Genomic DNA, 26,058 nt, shown 5'->3' with positions numbered 1-26,058 from the left:
ATTTGTTTTGAGGTTTAAAATATAGTTTATATACGTTTATCATATTTAAATTGCAATATTTACTCCCCTTGATATTTGCTAATATACCAATGTAAGGTATAACTCCATTCCTAGAATTATATGCAACTTTAGAAAAATAAATATAACATATATTGTATATAGATATATGGTTTTCTATGATTTTTTTCTTTTTTATAGTTAATTACCAGTAAATCTCTCAAATAAGGACTTACTTAAAATATTATACCAACAAGTGCTTATATTGCTAACCATTACTATTGTTTTAATCAAGTACAAATTTACTTAAGCTTTTTTTCGGTCCCATTTTTGTGTCTCAACTATTGGAATGTACCCCTTTTATCCTTCAAGTGAGATTAAGGTCGGAAAATGCTTACGTAGCACATCGAAGAAATCTTATGTAGCAAACTATGAATAAATTCAACGATATGTTCCTAAACTATTTTAGTTTGACACTTCTCATCTCTAACGTTACATAAAAGTACTTGCATTATCCCAGTTAACTGTTCACACATTAAAGCATAACCTGCAACAATGCAATGCCATTCTGAAATGCAACTATCAAAGGCTTCAAACATGAATCCAACATCTCTCTTACAAATCAGAACAAGCTCCATTACAAACTTATATAACTGATCTTACAATATTTGGGAATGCAGCTCTTAGAGCCACAAGCCTCACTTCGTTATCATAGATCTCAGCTGCTGCAATATAAATTTTTTAGGAATGTAGATATATCGAGGTATAATTTGAAAAGATCGGGGGTGCAACTAAAACTTACTCGTTATATCACTCATTTGGGCTTACAAGGCAGTGACTTTTTTAAGGCCTTACAATTGGCCCATCCAATTCCAAGACCAAATATCCCCATATAACATTGTGGGTCCTCAAAGTGATCGACAACAACTCAATACCACTGAAATCTTATCACACACTCTTATGCATCATTTTCTTTTTCTATATGAAGAGAGCTTAACTACTTAAACAACAACTATGCATATGCTTCCTATTTATAAACCATGGCACCAATCAGCGGTAACTCAACAAAAAACCTCCACTTCCCCATTTTACATATATCTAGAAGAATTATCTCATGTGGACTTGATATAAGGACCTTTGTTTTCACTGTTGATTTGGAACATGCGGGACGCAAAGTAATGTGCTCCACTTGTCATTTCATTTATTCACACCCTCAAAAAGTGATTCACATTTTAGATCCTCACTTTACGTCCGCGTAGGAGAATTCATGTGTACACACACATATAGAGTGGTGCTCTAGTGCGAGAGTGCAGGATCGATTTAACACAATGCACGTCCGGATCCCATCACGTGTGAGCTCGCACTTACACCAGCGTGTATGGTGTGAGATCGAACTTGAGCACCAGCATGTATATATGTATGTATATAAGCCCAGCCCATCAGATAATAGGATAAGCACTTAAGCAGAGTTTGCACATTGCTGGGCTTAAAACTTGGGTTGGGCCAGCTAGTTTCTCAAGTCCACACAAAGGCCCAAAATAATTCATTCTAGTATCACCCATTAAATAATCCAAAAAAACTCAAAAGTGAAAAAAAAGAAGAAAAAGGCAAGGCCAACATAGATTTAAGTAAACTAGACAGGGCATGAAGATCCACACAGAAAACCTCTAACCATATTGTTGAAGGGTGATGGGTGTTCAAGTTGGGGTACATGTGATGCGGTTTTTATGACTTCCAACCTTGCTTTCTCTCCTAAAATCCTGCAAAATCACAAACCATAGAAAAAAAAGAGAGAGTAGAAAATAAAGTAAATTAAGTATAATGCATGATCTAATTCAATTGGGTTTAATTAGATTGATATGATACAACCGAGTCACTAGTTCAAGTGGTAAAAATTGCATGTATATCACTTTGATGACCAGGGGTTAGAAACTCTCCCCGTTTAAAAAAAAAAAAAAGAGTAGATGTGATGAGATACTTACTGTTTGAGTTCTTTACCCATCTCTAAGGGAAATATCTGGTCATGCTCCCCCCATATTAGTAACACATCCTTACAACAAAGCCACCAAATTAAATAAATATATATGTGTGTGTGTATATACTACCACTGCCCACTCATATTATCTATACAAAATTAGAACTAAAAAAGGATGATGATAATAATGTACCAAATAGCTTCTTTTTGCAACAATTAAAGTTGTATTATGATTGAGAGGGATCACCTGCTGAAGTGGGGAAATAGTAACTGTGTCATCCCTTCCAAGGGTTATCCCCTCTAGAAGTTCCTGCTTCTCCTTCCTCTTCTCTTTGTACAATTTCTGCATTTACATAACAAAACAAAACGACTTAAAACTATATATGAACTAAACATAATTTGATTTTAAAGGCTAGAGACCCGAGCTAGTAGTTGGAGTGGTAAAGATGATATATAGCATCTTGGTGATCAGGGTTTGAATCTTCTCCCCGTTTCAAAAAGGAAGGATGACTAATTAAGGAGTCCAACAAACATAGATGCTAGTATTTATGCACTGCTACCATCTAATTAACTAACCATGGTCCATGCTTCATGCTCCACATTGATAAGCAAATATCTAGAAACTGAAAGCTAATGGAAAATTAAAGAGAACCTAAAAGGCAACACGCATATAGAACATCCTAAAAAAAGTCAGACTTGTTCTCCCACCCACCCACCCACCGTAAAGTTAGTGGAAATAAAATATAATTTATTGTTAAAATAAAAACTTTATGAAATTTTATAATTTTTCGGTATTTATTTTATAGAGTTTTCAGTTACATATATTTTCATGATTTTATGTTAGAAGAATGTAGAACACATTCTCATAATCAAAATGTGGAACACATTCTTATAATCAATATTATTATAAAAAAAATGACGTGTAATTTCAAATAAAAATCTCGAATAATGTTTTTTTTTTGAAATACCACATAGAAATATGTTTGCGATTTGAATCGAACCTTAGACACATATACGCCTAACTTAATCGATTGACAATCAAATCATCTCTCGTTGGTTCGAATAATGTTTTTAAGAACGGGAGTGCTAGGTATCCCTTACAAATTAAGTCATAATAAGGCATAATATGTAATTAGACAACGTAATAACAAAATTCAATGTAATTAGGCAACGTAATAACAAAAGTCAATGTAAAAAGATAATGTAATAACGAAATTCAGTGTAATTAGATAACGTAGTAATATTGTTATGGTATGTTATGGAAGAAATTGTTAGGGATATAGAGTTTTCGTTTTAAGAATAAAGGAGGAGAAATAAATAAATAAATAATAACTTACATGCACAAAATCATTCAAGAGAAAATTTGGTATGACCAGGTTGGGTTTCCTGTACATAACGAGCCCCATCAAGGTCCTCAACTGAGACCCACTCTCCGGCAGCAACAATTCATCAATCCTCTCCAACTTGGCCCTCTCCGTCACCAGCTCCTCACAGTCTCTCCTCCGCATATTTACTCCCGAACTCGCTATTACCACCTTCTCCACCCTCTCCGGCCACTGCTTCGCCATGTGGTACGCCACGAACCCGCCGTAACTGGTCCCCACAACACTGTACTTCTTCACCCCCAAAGTCTCCATCAATTTGGCTACGCATGCCGCCTGGAATGTCTCCGATCTTTCCGGAGACTTCGTCGTGGATTTGCCGAAGAAGATTAGGTCCGGAACGTAGAGGTTGAAGAGAGAAGACAAGAATTGGATCTGTGGGCCCCACTGCCATAGACAGACTGGACCGAATCCGTGGAGGAGGACCAGTGACTGTTTGTTCTGGTTGTTTGTGGGGCCCCAGAAGTGGATGGTGGTCTCGTCGTCGTCTATGTTGATGGATTGGGATGTGAGGCCGTAGGTGGTGCAGCAGCGGCGGAGGTAGGCGGAGTAGAGGGAGACCGGGCTGAGAAATGATGGTATTTCCATTTGATTTTGGGAGTGATGGAGCGCTAGTGGGGATGGAAAGATATTGGTTTTCAAGAAAGACAAAAATATTATTGTTTTTTCGGTCTTTAATTTGTTTTATTTGGAATGGAGGAATCTTGGGGGATATGATCTACCTTTCTTTTGGTGACACTATTTATGGGCCGATTAGGTAGCTTACCTAAAAGAAGAATTATTTAAGGCTACGCAATTATACTTTTGTTTTTTTTTTTTTTAATTTTTAAAACTGATCTGATTCTTTTTCTTCACTATTAAATTTCAATTGTACACTCTAAAGAATTGTAAAACCCCAAATCCAAAGAAAAAAAAGTTGGTGGATGTGGATGTGGATGCCAACGAGAGATCTTATCATGGATGAAAACACACACACACATATATATAAAGGAATTTTCTTATAAGTATTCAAAGTAAGTAATTAAAATAAGTACAGCTTTTTGACCATTGATTTAAAACATGTGGGATCCAAAATAGTGGGTCTCACTAGTCATTTCATTTAAATCAATGGTCAAAAAGTTGTACTTATTTTAAGTCATTACTTTGAGTACTTATAGGATAATTCATGTATATATATAATACTAACCAGTTCTTAAGGGCTTAGACGAGTTAAATGACAATTAGGGCCTATTAGTTTTGGTCTCACATGTTTTCAAATCAATGGTGGAAACATAGATTTGCATTTTAAGTGCATATAGGAGAATTCGTTTGTGTGTGTATATATAGATACACATATATGGCATGCATAAAATAAAAGCTCCATTTTTCTTTTCTTTTTTAAGTTTGATATCCCAAATTAGGGGTTGGAACTTAGTGCGAGGATTCAGGGGTAGTGACCCCGGATTTTTTTTATAACTTATTAATCATAACTGAAAGATGCTAATTATTAATTTGTACACAAGCAAATACACCAAGTAACAATTTATAATTTTTTTTAGGAGGGACAAAATACTTAAGTTAAAACATTTATTTTTTTCTCAGTACCTTTACTACTAAATTTTTTTTAAGGGGACGACCGTCCACCCTTGATAAAAAATGATTACACCCTTGAGTATGATGTGATATGATATATTTATCAAATTATTAGATTAAAATTATTAATTCTAATAAATTTTAAATGAATTGCTAACCTCTTATATCTGTATAATATTCCAATTTGATCATGTCGTATCAATACAAAACACAATCCAACAAGTATCAGGCCGTAAGTGCCCAATCATTGAACTCTTCGTACTACTACTCCGTGACAGTATGCTCCTTCAGGTCATTTTCGTCGAACATGGTGAATTACCTATTTGACACGTGGTTCCACCCACCCGCTTAATTAGGTGTACAATTGCGTTACCAAATTGGGAGAGGGTATTCGTATACAGGGGTGCAAAAAATTCGATTCTGGATCGATTTCAAGTTGAACAAAACGTATTAACAAACGAAATATTTATATGTCTAAATCCTAACTTTGATTGGATTTTGGATGTGTTTAATTGACCAAACCCAGATTAATTTAAATTCGGACCACTAAATCAAACAATAACTTAATTTAGGTTAGGGTCTAAACAACTAAATCAGATAAGATTTATGTGTTTTGATCATAACCCTGTTTTAAACCGAACAAAAATTTTGTATTTAGACCTAGATTTTGGGCATATAACTACCCAAACTTAATTTAATTCGAATAGCACAAATTCAATTATCTTAACCGAACATAGTTTTGTCACCTCTATTGGCACCCACCCACGTTTTTAGTAATAGTACATCAGCTGATATATATATCCAAACTGTTTATGTTTGCTGGTTCACATTTTTTGCTTTTATCTAAAGGAAACACATGTAGTGTAGTCTCACTGATTATCAGCATATGGAAATTCCAAATCAGTTTTCGCATTAGAAGTGGCGCTTTAGATATACTTATTACTTAAAAAAAAGGCTTTGGTGGATAATTGGAGAAAATTTTTATGTTGCGTCTTGGTCGAGGGCAGGACAATTAAAGCACAGATATGGGACACGACTAGTCACTAGTCAGGAGCGATACAGAGCAATAACCAGTGCTTATTATAGGGATGCACTTGGAGCTCTACTAGTGTACGATGTGACAAAACCAACAACATTTGAAAATGTGAGTCGGTCGGTGGCTGCTGGAGCTGAGGAGGGACCATGCGGACTCCAATAGAGTGATCATGCTGATTGGAAGCAAGACTGATTTGAAACATCTTTGAGCAGTTGCCGCATCGTCCAACTGCTCAAAGAGGAAAACGGACAACGAAGCAAGGTTCTCTGTCTCGTTCTCTTGCTCTATTTTGTTGTCCATCATGTCTGTTAGGAAGCAATGGAACTGTCATCGTTCCAATAATTTACCCCAGTTACAGTTCAAATCACCATTATTGACAAGAGAGAAGGATTCCCTCTACTGTGAAGAAGAAACTAGAACAAGGAAAAAAAATTTTATCCCAGTTTCAGTTCAAATCACCATTATTGACAAGGGAGAGGGATTCCCCCTATAGTGAAAAAGAAATAAGAACAAGAAAAAAAAATATTTGTCTTTCCCTTATCCACTCGTATCACTGGATTCCCTCATATTCCAGACAACCTTGTTTGATTCCTACAACAAATTAAAGTAATATGAAATTCTGAGTGGCCAAACAGTAAACCAGTGCTACTAAACAGTCTCCCATTAACAATATGAGATACGGATTGAATCAAAATTAGTAGCGTTAGGAAGATGAATGGGGCTGGAGAGAAGGAGGAGGAGGAGAAGAGAATAAAGAGTTGGAGAGGATCTGCCCGGTGAAGGTGGATTCGGACCAGAGTACAGAGGATTTGTTGATGACAAGATTAGACATGGCTTGGAGACGCAATCAGTCGCGGTTAAGTCACTGAACTTGGATGGAATGCAGGGACACAGATTGGCTTGCTAAATGTTGATGTTCTGGTATTCAATTGCTTGCCTTTTATATGTAAACAGAGGAATAGACAAATGATCAACAACCCTTCAATTCAATTCCTATGAGAGAATCTTCAAACAATTGGAATTAATCGCACAATTCTGCAATGACCAGAAGTAGCAGTTTCTACTTTCTTTATGGTTTTAGCAGGAAAACAGATTTTACACATACAAATACAACAACAACCAGAGAGATGATTCACCCTAATAAGTAGTATCTTCTAAGCACAAGCACAAGCATTATCCTCAAGAACAATCGCCTCCTCATCGCCACTCCTAAACACCAAATACCCAATCGCCAACCCCAAACACACCGCCACTAATACCCCTCCGTTGAACGACATCACCGCCAGCATCAACATGTACCCGATCGCCGAATTCACACCAAATAACGCTGCTCCGGCAACCCTCGCCGCCGATAATTTCCCGGCGGCGACACTGGATCTGAGCAGCGGAACTTGGATCTGCAACGCATCCGCCGAGGACGACTTCTTGGAGGCGGATGCCGCGAGGAGCTTGAGCCGCACGCGGAGGTCCTCCAGGTACTGGTAGAAGATTCCGACGATTAGACAGGCGAGGAGCGAGAGGAAGTAACCGAGCCATGTACTGGTGCGCCACGAATCGATCAGAATAGTGACGTAGCGACTCCAGTAGAAGGTCATGTGCATCATCTTCGCTGAATCTGTAAAAATCAAAAACCGGATCGGAGTTTACAGAGACGACGGAGAACGATCAGCGTTCTTCGATCGTTCGTTCTTCTTTAAGACAGTTTGGACGGCAGTACAGTCGTCCGTTCTGGTGGCGTGTACGATTTCAAATCCAATGGAATCGCATTTTTACTCGTGTTACGTTATGTCCTTATGTGGATCTGGTACAATTGGTGATACTGTGATTATCAGGGGGGTATTTTCGGCAATTAGATTTATAAGAACATCCAACTTTGTGAATTGTGATTGGTTGGTGCATGGACTACATGATGAAAGGTTGCATTCAAGGGCCCATTTGTCATTAAATTTAGGGCTCTCAAGAGCCCATGGATACTTACAAAATTCTAAGGTTAAATTTAAATTTTCGTCCCACAGCTATACATGTGGTTTCATTTTCGTCTTCAAATTATTCTTTCCTCCTAATTTTATCCCTTAATTATGGGAAAACACCTCGTTTGTCCTTTAAAGAGTTCTGACGTCGAAAAAATCTTATGTGGCATCCCATTTGACATAATTTGTACACAGTGGACTGCACATGGAATACACGTTGGATAGATTCAAAACTTTTCGTCACTCAACTATACAAGTAGTTTTATTTTTGTCCATAGACTATTTTTTCTCAATTCAATTCCTCAAAGATTGATTTTTTTTTTTTCATTTTGGACAACAAAGGTTTGTTCATGGGAAAAATTTTCAATAGCAAAAAAATTGTCCATGTATTTTTTTGTACAAGAAGAGGAGTTGATAAATCAGAGTAAATGACAAATAAAGGAAAACATAATTAAAAAAGGACATCACTTTGAGTACATAATTGCCTCTGGTTTGATTTTGGTTTCTGCACTTTATGTCTTAATGTGATTTTAAGGCTAAAATAAATACTTTTTGCATAGTTGATGGATCAAAAATGCCACACTTTTATAGTTTAGCGACATAATGTTGAAATTTGTCAAAGTATGCCACATAAAAAAAATTTGATGCCACGAAGGATTTTTCGACCAATTTTTCACTTGAAGGATAAAATAGTACTTTTATATAATTGAAGGATGAAATTGAGAGCAAAAATAGTTTAAGCACAAAAATAGAATCACCTATATGGTTGAGGGACAAAAAATTATATTTAGCCAAAATTGTAATGGAATGAAATGAATTAGAGAACTAGGGAATTTGCCATCAACACACTTGTTAGCAACTCCAAAGAGAAATGTTAAAATGGGGTGCTAAAGTACAATAAAGTAGTGTTAAAATGCATTAGTTCCAATAGGAGCGGCTAAAATGAGGTGAAAAAGTGTTTTTTTTTTAAGCAAACCATTTTAAAATCTACATTCTCCACTCTTAATTAACTCTCTCCATTTTATACATTTCCTCGCATTATATCTTCAAAGAGGTCTAAATTGAGCACATCACAACCCAAAGTTTTATTTTGGCACCCCATTGAGTAATGATTTTTGAGTTTGAGGTGCTATTTTGGTAGTTAAAGCCGCCGTATAACACCCCATTTGACAATCCCTAGGAATTGCTCTTAGAAGGAAAGACAAGAGAAACATTCATGGTGCAGGTCAATTTCAGTACACCTCCAATGCATAAGCATAAAGAGAAAGAAAATGTTATTTTAAAATCAAAGAAGAAAAGGACCTAATTTGTATTGTAATGGAAAAGCATAGTAAAGATTCGGCACCAAAGGGAAAAAGTAGGTTTGGTTTGGTTGAACTGCTACTCTTAAAACTCATAAAAGTAATGCAAGTAGCTATCATATTGAGTAGTATTTTTTAAGTAACACAAGTCATGCCTAGATTTTGGGAATTATTTTAGATGAAGAAGGAATAAACTTTGCATGATGTGAACTGCCAACTTGACTTGGGCTATGGACCTACCGGACTTTAAATACATGCCCACCATTTTCAACCTCCATGTCATGGCAAAAATAATGCTCTAACAATGACAGCAGTCACAGCACCTCGTGAAGTTGGAACCAACCTTTCCAAGTCATGACCCACACTACCCAGATGGTGTATAGGGTCCTGTTGGAGTTTGGATCCTCTTTCAGTACTATCAAGAAGGCAGAAGCAGAGCAAAGTGAACAATGAAACTATATCAAACTTACCAATCTATGTTATTGGCAAAGAAACAAAAACCAACCTTAAGACGCGGAAGATTCGCCACATATTGGTGTGTTCGGGTTGAATACACTGTGATTGGGGAAAAAAATGTTTGACTTAACAGTGCATTATGATGTTACCATACCATGGTGAGTTCGATGGTGTCAAATTTTACCCTTACCCTTACTTCACCATAGTGTTTTTTGTGACGCGTCAAACACTTTTGTCACCTCAAACTCACCACAGTTTCAAAACTCACTTCATTTCCTTGTAGACATCAAAACACAACATACTCTCAAACGGACATAATGTGAATGAAAATTTTGTTCGATTTGAACCTTTTCAATACTAAAACAACGAGTTAATTGAATTTTTGACCACTGAAAGACGATGTTTGAACCTTTTGTTCGGTTTGAACCTTTTCAATACTAAAACAACGATATTTGTTCCAACTCAAGTCCCCCAATGTCAAAATGTTCCAACTCAATCACCCAGAGAAGGCAGTTGTAGCATTCACAAGAAATTAGATACTTACCTTCTCCAAGATGTGACCATATAAACACTCTTACCATTTTCATCTAAAAGAGTTGAATCTGAATCAGAGTGCGCAAATAGAAGGATTCCTTACTTACCAATACTCAAATCAACCACAAGAAAAAAAAGTTATTCAGAGAAGAAACTCATTGGATTCAGTCATATTGTCGGAAAGAGTACCATTACATTAAACCTGAACCAAGCTTGATAACCAGCAGGCATAACCATGTTAAACTTTAACCAAGCTTGAAAGCCCATTTTTGAGATCCCCCATTATACTCACTTTGATAAACTTGAAAAGCAACTTCGGGATCGAACAAAGGACGGTGACGGATACTGGAAAATGGATCCCTTCTTCTTCTTCGGAGAATCCAAAGTACGCCGAACCAGATGCGTCATAGCGGAGATCAGATCCTCAGTAGGATGAATTGGAGGACTTGAAGATCTGAATTGTTCACAGAATTTCATGTGCCGATTCAACGCTTCATCAGGACTGATACCTCTTTTTGATCTGGAGGCCTCATCTTTGACTGCCTCGGAACAGAGTCCACAAATCCAACGACCGTCAAATCTCTCGCGGATGCGAGCAATGTACGCCGGCGTGCACTCCTCCTTCAATCCGCAGCATTCGCACTTCACGAACTCGAGCTCAGGAGCTTGCGAGCTTCGCTTGATAGCCAGCGATGGCTGTGACTGCGAGTCCAGGCTTGCAATTGCCTTCGCGTCAGTCAATACAGTCGCAGCCATTGACAGCAACAGATCTGCACGGAATCATAAAAATATGTGAGTCGGTTATGAATATCAAAACCTAAAATAATGATCGAATTCGAATTTGAATTTCATACAAAAGAATTTACCGTTTCTCTCTGATTACTCCTCTTTCTACACTGGGAGAGAAACCGAACTGCTTGGATAAGAAAATTAAGGATTTGAGGGAATCTCTACCTCTCCTTCTCCCAATCGCCTTCTTCGACTTTATAGTCGTCAGTGAAACCAATCTGGAGCTTCAGCTGCATTGCAAATGCTTCGATTTACGAATCAATACGAAATCACGCGAATTCGTCGCTCATGGAACGAGTTCAGTGACAGGTCGTCTCTACTCGAGAGGTTTTTGTCTTTTTCTTTCGCATGAAACTGCAGGATCAGAGCAGTGAAGAAGGAAATTGTTTAGGGTTATTTATCATGGAAGACTAATGCACCAATAATTGGCGGTTTGGTGGCAATGTAAGGAGTGGAAAAAAAGAAGTTCCTAGTTGGTTTTCGATCGAATAACATTACATGTTTTCAAAATATTTACATGTCCGGATCTTAATCCGGATTAGATTTCTTACAACTTAATTGATCAGACCTGTATTGATTTAAATCCGAACAATAACTTAATCTAGATTAAGGTTCGGATAAGTAAATCGTACAAGATTTATGTGTCTGAACTCGAACAACCCGGTTTAGAACCGGACGAAAATTTTGTTTTTGAACCCGGACATCAGACATATAAATTATGTGCAAACTTTCTTTAACAAAGGTCGGACAAATTAGATGATCCGGATGGAACATAGTTTTGCCATCCTTAAATTAACGAAGGTCCATTCGGACCTTCAAATTATGGGCCCGTTTGGCTCTCCCTTCTCAGCAAAATTTTCTTGCCGCGTGAGCCTTGATCCCGATGCGTCATGTGAAAGTCCGTTTTGGTGGGGTCACACCACACCAAATGTCGGTCCAAGCGAAAGCTCGTAAGAGCTGCTTTCAAGGTGGAAGTAGTTCAGCCAAACTCGATTTCGGAAATAAACACTCACCGTTTACTACCTGCCTACCCTTAAAATTTTTATGTAATTCCAATTATGTCCTTATCCAAAACTAAACCTAATTTGCGTATGCAGGAACTTGACCTCAAAGCTCTCAAGCTTGCGCCGCTCTCTCTCGTGCTCCCATCTACTCGTCGCTTCTCTAATCTTTCACAATAATTCCCGAAACCTACGAGATGGTTTTAGTTGATGACAAATAACCAAATAATTATAAATTTTTGAATAATATTTTAATTCACATCACCGTTTTGTACATGTTAATTGTCTGTCAAACACTAAACTACATATCACCTCACCTAATCACAGTTTTTTTGTGACACGTCAAATGTTTTTTGTCAGTAAAATTCACCTCACAACACCATATCTTTTTATCTCACAACATCACACCTCACATCATCAAAATACAAAACACTCCCAAACGAAATTTAGACGTGGCATTGGATGAATCGGTCATTTTTCTACAACGTTGAAACGTCTTTCCTCACGCTAATCGCGTTTTATAGGCTTAGTGGGCACTCGACTATGACCTTAAATTGCGAAAAAAGACCGTGACAGCTGTCAGAATAAATTAATAATACCCTTTCGCGGGTCGTCTAAGCCAAACGCTCCAGAAGCTTCGCGTGCAGGAGAGTTATCTGCCGTTGCATGTTGTATTGTTGTTAGTGCATGTTGTTTTGTGTGGGACCCGTTTTAGAAAGTTATGGGGTCTAACAAATCACGTAAAGAGTGACATGCTCGTCAGTTTAGTACGTGTGAAACCTTTTGTCTTTATCTGAATCGACACTGTCCGTCACAGACAACCTGGAGATCGAATCCTTAAATGACAAATAAACCCTTGTGATCCTTTTTCATAAGGGGTGATAAAAAAAATGGGTTTCGAGTTGGATAATAACACATATTTATGAAATATTTACATTTCCGAATCCTAACCCAAGTTGAATTTCGGACATATTTAATTGATCAAACTCATATTGATTTAAATTCAAACAAATAAATCGAACAATAATTTAAACCGAGTTAGGATCCGAACAGAGTTTTGCCACTTTCACTTTTCATCACTACGTGATCCCTCAACCAAATTTGGTAGTATGGTTGAAATTGGGCCTGTTGGAAATCTGTGGGCTCGGCCCCTATATGGCTGCATGTTTTGTCTTTCTTGTTTGGTTTTGGACTGTCAAAGGAGAATTGGAGTTACCAAACTAAGAATGTTGAAACAATTGGAGAAAACAATTAACAATTAACAACTAACAAGTAAACCTTACAAAACCCTATGTATCCAATTCAAGATTTAGCCAAAATTAAATTGGATTTCATTTTGGATAATTCCTAAACCCAATTCAAGGTTAGAGTCATGATACTGAATCAACAATTGTTATAACGTTATTTTCCTGAACCTCATTCATGTCACTTTGGAACGATGTACATATGTTTTTTCTTTCACTATTATCAGCTTGCGTATAAAAATTGTTATAATGCCACAACAATTGCGCGTACACACGTGTCCGTGTCTTAAATTTGAAACAATTGGACTTAATTTAGTTAAATCGATATATATTACATTCCATGTCCACATGATTGTAGGTGTTCTTGTAGTCGTTAAATATTCTATTTGTTAACAGTTATCACTGCAATTCGATAGGTTGGAAATCAATGTAGGTGTGTTTCTTTTTTATAATTTTTATTTGTTGTTTCAATCTATCATAAATGACAGTTGTTATAATGTCACGTTTGTTCGAAATCTAAAAGAAAATAATATGTGATTTTAGATACCAATCATGGAAAGGGAAATGAGTGTGGAAAAACTACTTAAATTTTCATTAATTTGAGTGCTTATTAAGGAACATAACACACATAAAAACATAAAAAGAAAAAGAAAAAAAATAGCTTCTGTTTTTTTAATCTCAAATGACAAATTAGGAGGTGGCAAAACAATGTTCAATGTAGATGATCGAATTTATCCGACTCAAATTAAATCAAGTTTGGACATAAGTGATATGTCCGAAATCCAAGTTCAAATATTTTTTTTTTTGGTCAGATTTAAGACTGACTCAGGATCCAAGTATAAAAATCTTGTTCATTTTATTTGTCTGAACCTTAACCCAAATTAAGTTATTACCCAGATTTAAATTAATCCGAACGAATTTGATCAATTAAATACGTTCAAAATCCAATCCAAATTACAGTTTGGACATGTTAATATTTCATAAAAAGGGAATTGTCCGACTCGAAACGGACTCGGAAGTCGGAACTTATTCCTTTGCCACCATAGACAAATTCCCACGGCACATAAATAATAAATAATTATTTCAATTTATTTATTTTTTGCGATAAAACAAAGTGGAAGATAGACAGAGAAAGTAAGAGAGAGAAGTCAAATCGAGTGGCGAAGGGTTGGGTGTTTTGTTTGTATATTTTTGTGGTGGTGGTGTACGTATAGGTTGTAACCCAAAAGACTAAGAGGGTTTCGGAGAGAAAAAACAGGAAAATAGAGAGAGAAGCCTGATAAGCTCAAAGCTAAGATAGAATAGAACCAATAATTTACTGCGCAAACCAGAAACCCCAACGACGAAGCTCCAAATCCGAAGAACAAGAAAGTTGTTTCGCTCTTCTCTTTCTCACGATCTTGTCTTTAGTTCGGTTATGGATCCGTTCGATTTGGTTCGAAAAGGTATATCTGGACATCGATTCTCTGTCTTTCTTTGCAGATCTTCACTTTCTCCTCTTTTTCTGGCTGGTTTCGAGATATATCGTCGTCTGTTGTTCGTTTTTGTCCTTGTTTGAATTATTGAGATCTAGGAGCTTCGATTATACGGATGGTTTGACTCTGTGCTATGTTTGGATTGTAGTTTGTGTACAAACTCGATTTCATTTCAAAGCTTCTGTTTTTTTCTGTATATGCGCTAAATTATTAGTCGGTGAGACGCGCGAGGATTTTGTGTACTTTCGTATTTTAATTTTTTTTTTTGACATTAACATCTCATGTCAACGTATTTCACTTTTTGAGTAGTTGTGTTTTCATGTGAAATTTAGTCATTTTTACTGAATTTCCTTTTTTATTTCTCTCTTTTGTACACACGGTGTATGCAAATTTTCTGGAGTTGCAGTTTATATTGAATTGAGTATTTAAAATTTCACTCTTGTACTTTTCTTAGGATTTATGAAACTGTGTGCGAATGTATAAATGATTTCTGTTTGTTCCATGTGCATACTTGAAGGCTGAAATAGAACTCAAACAGTTGTTGAGGAAGAGGTTTGTCAAGAAATGGCAGTTTCAGAGGTTAATACCATTCAATTTGTGATCAATAATTTTGTCTGTGGCTTAGAATGGTCTATTTGCATGTGAATCAGCTATTTTGTGTAGAACATTTTTTTTTGTTTGCTTGACTGATTAGAATCATTAAATTTAAAGCATCTTTTGTTAGCTTGAGTGATGAGAATAATCAAATGTATCTTATTTCTCAGGTTTTGGGTGAAGCATACTGGAATTCAGATTATTCTCTGTCTTGAGCTTTTTTATGCATATAAAATCTTTCTACCACCATTTATTTAAAGAATGAGCTTATACACGAAAGGGACCGAAGCAATTGATACAAAGATAAGTGCGCCAAACAAGGCAACAACCTTGAATCCAAATGCTGTAGAGTTCGTTCCCTTTTCCCTTAGGTCGCCGACTGCTCCACCTAGAAGCACCAGCACCACGGATGCTGCTGCAGGGTTTGCGGCTACTGGAAGTACAGGAAAATCGGTGCTTGATAGATCAGGATCATCTGTTTCAAACAACTCTGATGAAGAGGCCCATCAATACTGGCGTTGCCAGCTCCCTGATGACATTACCCCCGATTTTAAAGTAACGAGTGAGGATGAATCTCAAGGTCTCGGGGGCCTTTCTTTGGCGGGCTTATCGTTGCATGATGGCAGTGAAGCATCAAGGTTTCCAACTCCTACAGGAAGTGGCTATGTGTTGAATGGGCCGACGGAATTGTCCCCACGTGTAAATGGCAACATTTTTGCTGAAAATATGGCATATTCAGCTCCATCCTGTGTGGAAGATCCAAGCTCGGCAAGCTTTTCGCAGTTGCCAGGTAAGCCTTGGGACAAGCAAATTGTGAACAACGATCAGCTTTTTCGAAATGGTAGAGATGGACATCCTTACAACGGGAATTCTAGACATGGGTTCATGAACGAAATGTTACCTGAGCATGGAATGGTAGATGACACTGACATGAATCCCTTGGAGTTCTTGGCTGTACAATTCCCTGGATTTGCTGCTGAAAGCCTTGCAGAAGTTTACGTTGCTAATGGCTGCGACTTCAACTCGACTGTTGAGATGCTTACTCAGCTTGAGGTACTATCTTTTGCATCCAATTAGTTTTCTGTTTTGAAGTGCAAATGATACAGGAGAAAAGTGTTTGAGAAGAAGTAATTATAAACCGCTCGAAAGGCCAAACTGATCAATTTTTGTGGCTAGGTGCCCTGGAGAATGAAGTAATAAATTTTTTGTGGCTAGGTGCTCCGGAGAATGAAGCAATAGGAATTACCTTTTGAGTTGTGAAATTTCTGGAATGTTGCTGTTTTATTGTATTCGCCATTTTTGCATTTGAAAGAAAAAAAATTGAACCTATGCTAAGGAATTTAAAGGATCTTTATTCTTTATTATTTTAAGCTGGCAATCAAAGCATGGGAATTGGGAACAATCATATTGCTAAGTATCCTAAAATTTTCCATAAATGCAATGGGTTATTGATTATTTGTTGAATTGGATGCTAATTTTGGAGAGCCTTCTCATGCCTTCTTTTGGCAGGGAAGAGCTGGTTCCCTTTAGAAGCTCTGTGGTGACTCAATGCGACTGGAGTCTTATGTTGCCTTGACTTCTAAAGTATGGTGGTGTGGTATTGGTGGTCAGTGATTTTACTTGGGATCTTTTTTCCTCTGTCATATCTGGATTGATTTTATTTTACTGTAATTTGTGGATTACATTGTTTTACTTGTGTATTTCATGATTTTAATGTAGTTTGACCAGTTTCCTTACACCAATAATTTTGTGTATTTATGAGGCAGCATGACTTATGGGCTCCTTTTGTATTTAGTTTGTAGATCTTATTTCACTTTCCTCTTTCCTTTTGTGACTATTGTCCCTATCCCAGGCATTTCATTCTTCGTTTTGTTTTCAATGTAGCTTCAAGTTGATGGTGGTTTCAGTCAGAATATTAACTCAAAGGCGTTGTCAGCACCCAATCTCAGTGCAATGGATTTTCCTGCGCTTACTCTTGATGCTCAGAATGGTCCTCCAAAGTATGCTGGAGATGATATTCAGCAAAACAGCAATCCATATCGATCTCCAGACAAGGAAAGCATACTTTCATTCAAGTCTAGCTCCTCTGTTCTGAGTAGGGGTGCAGTAGATTTTGCTTCTGCTGTCAGGAAATTGGCATCGCAAGATTCTATATGGAAATATGAAGGAAATGGTGCAGTTAATTCTACTGTTGGCTCAAGCAGAAGTTCTAATGTTTCCACAAGTGCTTACAGTGGTGGGCAGGGGAGAGGCATTTATGCTGATAGGTTGCAAATTCGTGGTTCAGCTCGAGTTCCTCCGGTGTGGCTTGAAACTGGGGACTCTGTGGGTAATATTCGTCCATCAATGAAGTCACTTTTATTTATATGCCTTTGTATTTTGGAAAAATGCCTTCTGCATGTATATGCTTTGACATTGTTGAGATGGCAGCAAATTTATATTCTGAACTGCGGGAAGAAGCTCGTGACCATGCACGTTTACGCAATGCATATTTTGAACAGGTTTGTACTATGAATGAATTGGTTATGATTTTGGTATAAATTTCCTCTTTTTTTGCTTTCCCATCTGATTTTCTGTTGATGTGAAACGCTTTTTTCGGTGTACTGCTACAAGAAATGGGTTTGGTCGTTCATTAAAATTTGCACCGCTTCCAAGTAAATCTTTAAGTGCACTGTGCTTTTGGATAGTTCTACAGTCTCAAGTAAAATCATTCTGAAAATGCCTTATGGAGTAGTTTTCTTTTTAAAATTATATTTAAGACCATCTTTTCCAATTAATAGTAATTTAATTGGAGATCCAGTGGTCTTTGGATTTTTTTTCTTTTCTTCGTACTGTGTAGTTTTGAAGTTATTTATATTATTGACTGCAGTATGTTGTACTATTCTTTGCTCAAATTTTTATCTGAATTATTTTTAAATTTACTCCATGTTTGTGGGTTCAAGAACTTTTACCATCCATGAGTTGATCAACAAAGTCATTGGGCTGGACTCTTCAGGAGGTTAAAATCTAAATTGAACAAATCTTGGAACAGACTCAGTGGTGTTTCACAAGCGTATTCTGATTATATCTATGGATCAAAACATGTTGGATGAGCATGTGTATCAGTGAGCTGTGGCCTTTTGAGATAAGGCCATTGTGCCACTGCAATGGACCTCATCTATACGATCATTTAGTAGAAGAATTTTTTTTTGAAGTTTGAATCTGTATTGACAAGCCTACCTGTGAATAAGCATGCTCCAGTCTTAGTATTTTCTTACTGTTTTTGAGACGTGATTGAGATTGTTTTTATGAGCTTCTCTATTTTAACTGAGTAGCATTTGCATCTATAAAATAGGCTCGGCAAGCGTACCTCATTGGCAACAAGGCTCTAGCAAAGGATCTGAGCGCAAAAGGACAGCTGCACAATGCGCATATGAAGGAAGCTCATGGAAAAGCTCAGGAATCAATTTATCGTCAGAGGTTCGTCACCTCCGCTTACTATCATGTGGTATTGGGCATGGCAAGCTGATACATCAGGCCTACTTGATTAAATGGTTCCTTATCCGTTTCCTCATAGTTTTCATCTTTGGGAGGGAGGAGACATTTGAGTGCTTTTTTGTTTCTGGAATGTCTTTGTCCGCCCCTGGTCTCTGCATCCGCTTATATAATCCTCTGTTTTGTTTTTGCTACAGTAGATTTTTCGTCGGTAATGACGGAATTACATAAGCTGGATAATGAATCCAACTCACTGCCATTGCCAATTCCTTTTCGCTGATTATTGCATTTGCTTTCTCGTGTACAAGGAATGAGATGAGGATGATGTGGTTAGGAGTTTACTTTGTGATATGGCTTATAATAATATAAATATGTGTCAATCTTAGATGCTTTGTCCTCCAACTTTCCTCATCTTTAGATGCAATTATCCTTTGTTATGTTTTAGCTGTGTTGAGTGTGTGGCTGGATATATTTTCTTCAGCCATGTCACATGTGTCGCTTGTACAAGGGATGAAATGACAATGCAGTGGTGGTGGTTTACTTATTTCCCATTTGGGCAGGTATACTTCATTTTGGTAAAGCTAATTGTTGAGTTTTTGAGCCCTTACCGTTCTTCAAATATTTCAGGAACCCTGCCGGCCCAGAGATGCAAGGTAATGGGAGAGGGCATGAGCAGATTATAGACCTGCATGGGCTGCATGTAAGTGAAGCCATACATGTCCTAAAGCATGAGCTGAGTGTGCTGCGGAGCACAGCTCGTGCAGCAGATAAGCGTTTACAGGTTTATATATGTGTTGGGACTGGCCACCACACTAGGGGTTCCCGCACACCAGCAAGACTTCCCATCGCTGTACAGCGTTATCTGCTTGTAGAAGAGCACCTTGACTATTCTGAACCACAGCCAGGGCTGCTTCGTGTTGTGATATATTAGAGGCAGAGGGAGGGAAGCGGTGAGAGGTATTGTCATCAAAATCATTCTTGTATCTGTGTACATGGAAGAGAGATGGAAGAGAAGTAGGTTTAAATCTAAATATTGGAAGAAAAAAACGGGGGGAAAGTAAAGGAAAGCAAAAAAAAAAGCAGAAGTGTAACTTTACAGTGTAACTGGGTGACAGCAGCATTACATTTTGATAGCCATCAGGGACTGTACATCAGCAATCTTTTGTACCTTAAATTTTCATTTCTTTGTTACATTCCCTTTTCTTTCATTCAGATGTAACTGATAGAATTGAATTACATGATAGTATAGTTTTAAGTTCAACTCTTGCATGAAAAAAATGCCTGGTGCACTTCACTCTACTTCATCTTGTGTTTCTGGAAGTCCTGGTATAGCAAGAATTCAGGTGGCAAACAGATGGCAGGTTCTGCAGATTAGTTCATTGTTTTTTGTTTGTTATTTAAACAATTTTTCATGGTGACATGGGATTCTAAGGGAGAAAGAAAGCAACGGGTGGGTTTGAAGGGGATTCTGCTCAAATTTAGTGCACAACAATTCAAGACTGTCTATGGTCTTAACTTGTGAAAGGTTGCAATGAAACAACTTTATATACCAATCATCTGTGCAGGGGAGCAATACATCCACTGATTCCAAACATGGCATTTGTGGGGAGTTTGAGGTTCAAATGACTTGCTACACTTGCAGATGACAAGTTCAAGTTGCATACAACAATGCAGGATATGCTTTCACAGATTAACAAATAAGTGCAAGTCATGATGAGAAGAATCACTAGGCATTTCCACTTTCAATATGAAGTTGTCAACCACAGTGACAAGATTTGTGAAGAGATGGGTTGGTCTTCTTGGAGGAAGACCAACTTCCTTTTAGAAGCTTTTTGCCCTTATAACAGCCAAGATATGAAGATAAGAAAAAAAAAATTACACAACTACAAGAATCAAAGATCAAATCCATGTTTATCAATACTGCTGACATAATAAACCTGCAGAGATTGTCATCACTTTGCATTTTGATCAAATCTTCAAAGCTTAAACTGCGTTGTCCTTTCCCACCGCATCTCTTCAGTACTATCCAATATCATTATCCATAAAGGACTCATTCATATCCATCCCAATCTGTAAATGACTGAAATTGCCAGATATTCACAAATACAGTAGCAGACACTTGTTTCATGACTGAAATTGCCATTAAAGCTAAAAGAACAAGCTCAGATGTTGAACTAGAAATACAGATGTTTCATTATCAAAAACTTATCTAGGAGGATATCAACTCCTGCCTCACATTATTTCCAACCATGGCCTGCCAAGCTAAAAACATCACTGCAAGCCTTATTAGATGTGCTTAACAAAAAAGTTCTAAAAAGACGTTAACAAAAATTGAATGAGAAAAAATAAAATGAGGGGGCCAAGGATGTGTTTAGCAAGAAATAATCCAATCCTTGACAATTCAAGCAAGCCAGTCCCCATCCATTCCGTCAATCTCTTCAATGTCCATGCTGCTCATCAAAAACAAAAATAAATCGATGAACTCATCAATCTTTCAACTACTTTTGTATGCATATGGAGTACATCCACCATACATGATATAACAACAGATAAAAGAAACACAAGCAACTCATATGGCAGAATAAAATAACAAAGACAAAGCCCATATCATCGCATCAAACATTCCCTTGTTTTGGCCTTTTCACCCAAATCAAAGAGTATGTATAGAGTGTTCTCTTCTTAGGTTCACATGCAGCAAACCATAATTTTCATTTTCCATGCGGCATGTGCTGCTGATTTCTCTAATGAATAAATCCCAAGTAGTCACTTATGGATAAGCAAAACTGAAAATAAAGGTACAAATATCTTCTTGTGTTGATCCATCGTATAGACGGCAAGGAACAAAACATTGAATAATTCTTTTTCTTTTCCAAAAAAAAGGAAGAAATATATGGATTCTTACCAAGGCAAAGCAGGATCTTGGAAGTACTCAGGTGAGCAGCCATCATCAAAATGTTGATGCAAGCAGCTCTCATTTGCATTTGACCAGGCTGGAAACTCCATGATTTCATCAAATGGATGGTATCCATCATCCTCCTCTGGCTTCACTTTTTCGGGCTCCAGCTCCATGGACGTCAAGAATTTGAACCACCATGCTGATGTGACCAAATTCATCCTATCATTCCATTCCATCTGATACTGCTCTCCTATTGATCTGAGCTCTGCCATCTCCTCTTCATCCATCACCGGATGTAAATGTCCTCCACCATAAGATTCAGATACTGGTGCAGGCCCTAAATTATGTGATATCGCAACCGAAGGAACTTCCTTAGTAGCATAGGAAATAGGAGGGGAGGATGATGAAGATGGAGATGAGGGAGAGTAGACAGAGAAGTTGTTGGTATTGTGGTAAAGATTGGTGTCCAAATTGTGAAAATCATGAAAATTGAGATTAAGGCCCAGGGGTTGGTTTGGAAGAGCTAAATTGAGGTTTTCAGCCACAGGTGGAGGAGGAATTGAGCAAACAGGCCAAGAGAAGTTTGGTGGAGGAGGATGAGAAAAGGCAGAGTAGGAAAAATTGTCTAAATAACTCGAGAAATTAGGAGTTTCTGAAGGGTATATACTAGACTTAATCTTTCCTTCTTGATCAGAAAATGGAGAAGGTGAAAGTTGCACTGGTTGTGAATTTTGTTGTTGCTGTTGTTGTTGCTTCTCATTGGCTTGTTTCATAGATGCTCTATGATACTTGAGTGCAGTAACAATCTCTCTCCTGGCCTCAGCCATATTAAGCAGCCTTTCCTGGTACGGTTTACTGGTATGGAGTCTCCTCCTAACCTGTTTTTTGTGTTGTTGTGGCTGTTGGGGTTGCTGAGGTTGAGAGGTTTCATTGATACCTTCTCTAACTTGGGTCAAATTTTGGCCAGGGACCCCATCCCCATCAACACATTCAGGGTCTTTGGGGTGCATGGAGCTTTTGCTTCTTGAAGAGGTTAGTTGTTTCACAAGGCTACGGATGTAAGCCCCAGAGAGCTGAGGTTCCTCTTTGAGCTTACACAGCTTGTCTGTTTCCATTATTTCTTTGATATTTTGCTTTGTGGATCGACCCCGCATCTCTCTCTCTCAAACATAGGAATATATAAAAAGTTAGGCCAGGAGAAACATAGGTTTTCTCTGTTTTCTGAGGAACAAAGTACACAATGCAGAGAGAAAGGCAGAGTGCCCTGGAAGGGGGTCATGAGAGTATATAAATACTAGCTGAGGACAGTCTAGGGTTTTTAAAATATTTTGAATTTTTCCCAAATTTGGCAAACAGCTTTGGTAATGGCTACCTTTTTATTACTGCCTTAACTAAGGCAGTTATGAGGTTTCCATTACCAAAGTACCCTCCCTTCTCAGATATAGTGGCAAAATTTTAACCTTTCTGAGGTTAAATGCTTCTTTTCCTCTCCAAATAGTGGCATAACCTTGGAAGTATGTACAACAACTAACATCAACCATTAGAACAAAACAATAATTTGAACAACCAGCACCACTCAATCCTTCAACAGTAGTATAAGTATCTCGTCACAATACACTCTCAAGAAGAGTTTATAATTACATCACTCCAAAAGTATGTAGCACAAGGATCATACTAGCACTTGCACCACAGGAGATTTTTTCATTACTTGAAATCATGCTGCTCAAGTTACAATGGAGCAACTTTACACAACAATTACACTCCCCCCTCAAAATAAAAAATTCATCTTCCTTGAAAATAAATGATAACCTAGGTAAGTAGATTATTACAATTTGAATATTTATTTGACTGGATTGTGATAAACTAATATACCATATCAGGGAATTCAATAAGTGTGGCCAGCAGTCCTCATCATGTAAAGGCAAACTACCAGTGATTCCTAGGTTTTGGAATGCTAAAAGAAAATGGATTCCTGCATAAAGGGAAGGAAGGGTTCTTTTGGAAATTGGACAAGTTCTTGGATCCCAGTTTCCTGACCTACAAGTGATTACTCCTTGCAAGTTGCAAGAGGGTATTTTAGGTATAGAATGATTGATGGTTATTCTGGTACATTGTCTGCAAGTACAATGGGACCAGGCTCCAAAAAACGTCAGCAAAAGCCTACAAACACTGACAGAAAAATCTCCATTACTGTTGTAACCTTCTCCTTTTTTCAATTCAATTTTTTAGAAAAAAAAAAAAGAAGAAGAAATTCTAATGTTTCTGTTTAAAACAATGTGTTCTACATTATTTGAGTCCATTCCTGAATCAGAGAACTTGGATCTCTTGTAAAGGCATTCCACAGCAAGTTAAAGACAGAAATGCTCCATACCATCCTCTCTCTTTCTTTGTCATCTTGTTTTCCTATGTAGCCACCTTTTTTTCACTCAACACTTCTTTACTTTCTTTTATCACTCAATGGAGGAGGCAGAGACAGAGGCACGGCTTCTGAGTCTATTAGCAGATAACAGACTGCAATAACAATGAAATAAAGCCTATAGACAAGATGTTACTACTGCAGTAGATAAATAACTCAGCTTTTAGATTTCCATCTCATAGTGAGGAAAACAGTCACAGTTACAGCTACAATCATTTTATATTTAAATTTGCAACTGACACTGTTCGTTGACAAGGGTAAACTGTAGTGTACAAAGGAAGCAAATGCAGAATTCTATCCCAAAAATAATAATAGTTCATCAGTCTACACAATAATACAAGCTCCTCCAAACTGCTAGATTCAAGCATATCCACATGTTATTTAACGCCAATAAGTATGCTCAGGGTATGAGGCAGAACAAGAAATGGATTGACCATGTCTACTGTACATACATATGCAAGTTCACAAGAAAACAGTGTAAGCAAATCACAGTAATTAACATAGTTCTAACCTTTAAAATTGAATGATTGTCTGCATGCCAATTAATCATAGTACCAAGTACTACATTTCTGCTACTTTACCCCACTACCACTTCTGCAGCAACCCCTTTTTCTATACATCTCACCTCCCAATCTATCCAACTACTCAAGTTAAAGTCCATTCCAACGGTCCTACAAAAAGGGGCCCACAAATAGAACAAGTGATAATATGATGATTAGGAGAGGTTGGGAAGACTGAAGAGTGGGTTAGGAGGGGTTGGGAAGAGTTTAGTTTAAGATTTGGAACACTTGTTTGAGAGATGTGAGTAGGGAGGTGTTCCATGTGTTTTTAGGTGTTGAACACTTCTAAACTCCATATAATGAGGATTTCGTAAAAAGAGTGTTTGGTGGGGTTCAGAGGTGGTCACAAACACAGTCCAACACCCCCTACAATCGATTGCCAAATTACTGTTAGTATCCAACCCCTCCAAACACTACCCCAACGCTCTTGAACCCTCCAACTCCAACCAAGCAAGGCCTCAAAAAAATTACAGGGTAAGCCTGAACAAACTTTCTTGAATTAGTTTGAATCCAGAACTCATGCCTCCTCTTCTATAAGAAAATCATATAGGATATATTGCTACCTATCTCCAGTGCTACTTATCAACTTACTGATTTCTGTTTTCATATTCTAATCAAATGACAAGTAGTAATCTTTAAATTAAGTTTTATAGAGAAACAATATGAGTTAAATATTCATGACTCAATTCTCTCTCTCTCTCTCTCTCTCTCTCTCTCTCTCTCTCTTCATTATTTTTTATTTTTCAAATACTAATTTCAAACCCTGTTACGTCAATAAGGTCCCATTTGACTGCCAGAAATAGAGAGGAAATGGGAATTCTTGTCTGGTAATGCCAATCTTACATGTGAACTGAGAGTGGCTTTTTCCCTCATATAAGAGCAAAACTGTAAAAGCTTAGAAACTTAATAAAAGTTCAGACTAAATTTCACAAAGCAAAGAAAAATCCCAATCTACAAATTATTAGGGTTTGAGAGAATGTGGAAAACTCTTCCCAACTAGTAGGAAGATTGAAGGACTTGAACACCTATCCCTATAAATAAATTCAGAACAAATTTCACTGCGATCTAGTAATTTAATTAAATCCCTGATTTTAATGCTAATTTGTTTGATCCAAATGTAAACACTAATTTCCTTAGCTTCCAAGTCCATACATGTGCCAAATTTTCCCCAGAAAAAAAAAAAAGAGACAAATTATTAATCCCAAATTCCAGCAGTTTTAGCTAAACCCTAAATCTCATGACACTAATGTCACATAGAACTCAAAAAATGACACAATACACCCAATCAGAACCAGAACAAGAATCCAACTTGCATCTGAACACACTCAAGACAAACAGGATAGGAATCCCAGAATACAATTATTAAATATAAAAAATAATACAACA

General features: G+C 37.4%; 5 protein-coding genes across 5 annotated transcripts; 1 reads left to right on the top strand and 4 right to left on the bottom strand.

Annotated features, from left to right (window-relative positions):
• Nucleotides 1–1,559: 1,559 nt before the first annotated feature.
• Nucleotides 1,560–4,080, bottom strand: LOC119993530 (2-hydroxy-6-oxononadienedioate/2-hydroxy-6-oxononatrienedioate hydrolase). Its single transcript, XM_038840699.1, has 4 exons — nt 3,310–4,080; nt 2,220–2,315; nt 1,980–2,047; nt 1,560–1,757 (listed from the first exon to the last, which is right to left on the bottom strand). Exons 1-4 carry the CDS (start codon nt 3,940–3,942, stop codon nt 1,631–1,633), a joined length of 924 nt encoding a protein of 307 aa, XP_038696627.1. The 5' UTR covers nt 3,943–4,080; the 3' UTR covers nt 1,560–1,630.
• Nucleotides 4,081–6,921: 2,841 nt separating this feature from the next.
• On the bottom strand, nt 6,922–7,727 carry LOC119992627 (copper transporter 5.1-like). Its single transcript, XM_038839417.1, has one exon. The coding sequence runs from the start codon at nt 7,564–7,566 to the stop codon at nt 7,117–7,119; it is 450 nt and encodes a 149-aa protein (XP_038695345.1). The 5' UTR covers nt 7,567–7,727; the 3' UTR covers nt 6,922–7,116.
• A 2,572-nt stretch (nt 7,728–10,299) lies between these two features.
• LOC119993523 lies at nt 10,300–11,386 on the bottom strand. The gene is made up of 2 exons (XM_038840692.1): nt 11,090–11,386; nt 10,300–10,993 (listed from the first exon to the last, which is right to left on the bottom strand). Exon 2 carries the CDS (start codon nt 10,977–10,979, stop codon nt 10,512–10,514), a length of 468 nt encoding a protein of 155 aa, XP_038696620.1. The 5' UTR covers nt 10,980–10,993; nt 11,090–11,386; the 3' UTR covers nt 10,300–10,511.
• Nucleotides 11,387–14,450: 3,064 nt separating this feature from the next.
• LOC119992552 (polyadenylate-binding protein-interacting protein 7-like) lies at nt 14,451–20,061 on the top strand. The gene is made up of 6 exons (XM_038839296.1): nt 14,451–14,702; nt 15,497–16,379; nt 17,211–17,655; nt 17,757–17,827; nt 18,661–18,785; nt 19,428–20,061. The coding sequence occupies exons 2-6, from the start codon at nt 15,588–15,590 to the stop codon at nt 19,729–19,731; spliced, it is 1,737 nt and encodes a 578-aa protein (XP_038695224.1). The 5' UTR covers nt 14,451–14,702; nt 15,497–15,587; the 3' UTR covers nt 19,732–20,061.
• A 143-nt stretch (nt 20,062–20,204) lies between these two features.
• LOC119992553 lies at nt 20,205–25,381 on the bottom strand. The gene is made up of 2 exons (XM_038839297.1): nt 21,703–25,381; nt 20,205–21,250 (listed from the first exon to the last, which is right to left on the bottom strand). Exons 1-2 carry the CDS (start codon nt 22,848–22,850, stop codon nt 21,202–21,204), a joined length of 1,197 nt encoding a protein of 398 aa, XP_038695225.1. The 5' UTR covers nt 22,851–25,381; the 3' UTR covers nt 20,205–21,201.
• Between the last annotated feature and the right edge of the window lie 677 nt (nt 25,382–26,058).

Source organism: Tripterygium wilfordii, chromosome 23, assembly GCF_013401445.1.
Source record: "Tripterygium wilfordii isolate XIE 37 chromosome 23, ASM1340144v1, whole genome shotgun sequence".
In the NCBI taxonomy this organism is placed as follows: domain Eukaryota; kingdom Viridiplantae; phylum Streptophyta; class Magnoliopsida; order Celastrales; family Celastraceae; genus Tripterygium; species Tripterygium wilfordii.
The sequence above is the reverse complement of the archived record's forward strand: the minus strand, read 5'-3'. Positions and strand labels throughout refer to the sequence as shown.

Bases quoted from the DNA above. Each gene is read 5' to 3' on its own strand.
- LOC119993530 (XM_038840699.1), bottom strand. From the start codon at position 3,942: ATGGAAATACCATCATTTCTCAGCCCGGTCTCCCTCTACTCCGCCTAC. The intron at 2,048-2,219 runs GTGATCCCTCTC...CTTTGTTGTAAG, and splicing joins CTATTTCCCCACTTCAGCAG to GATGTGTTACTAATATGGGG. The intron at 1,758-1,979 runs GTAAGTATCTCA...GTGATTTTGCAG, and splicing joins ATGGGTAAAGAACTCAAACA to GATTTTAGGAGAGAAAGCAA.
- LOC119992627 (XM_038839417.1), bottom strand. From the start codon at position 7,566: ATGATGCACATGACCTTCTACTGGAGTCGCTACGTCACTATTCTGATC.
- LOC119993523 (XM_038840692.1), bottom strand. From the start codon at position 10,979: ATGGCTGCGACTGTATTGACTGACGCGAAGGCAATTGCAAGCCTGGAC.
- LOC119992552 (XM_038839296.1), top strand. From the start codon at position 15,588: ATGAGCTTATACACGAAAGGGACCGAAGCAATTGATACAAAGATAAGT. The intron at 17,656-17,756 runs GTAATATTCGTC...TTGAGATGGCAG, and splicing joins TGAAACTGGGGACTCTGTGG to CAAATTTATATTCTGAACTG. The intron at 18,786-19,427 runs GTTCGTCACCTC...CAAATATTTCAG, and splicing joins GAATCAATTTATCGTCAGAG to GAACCCTGCCGGCCCAGAGA.
- LOC119992553 (XM_038839297.1), bottom strand. From the start codon at position 22,850: ATGCGGGGTCGATCCACAAAGCAAAATATCAAAGAAATAATGGAAACA. The intron at 21,251-21,702 runs GTAAGAATCCAT...TTTGATGAGCAG, and splicing joins CAAGATCCTGCTTTGCCTTG to CATGGACATTGAAGAGATTG.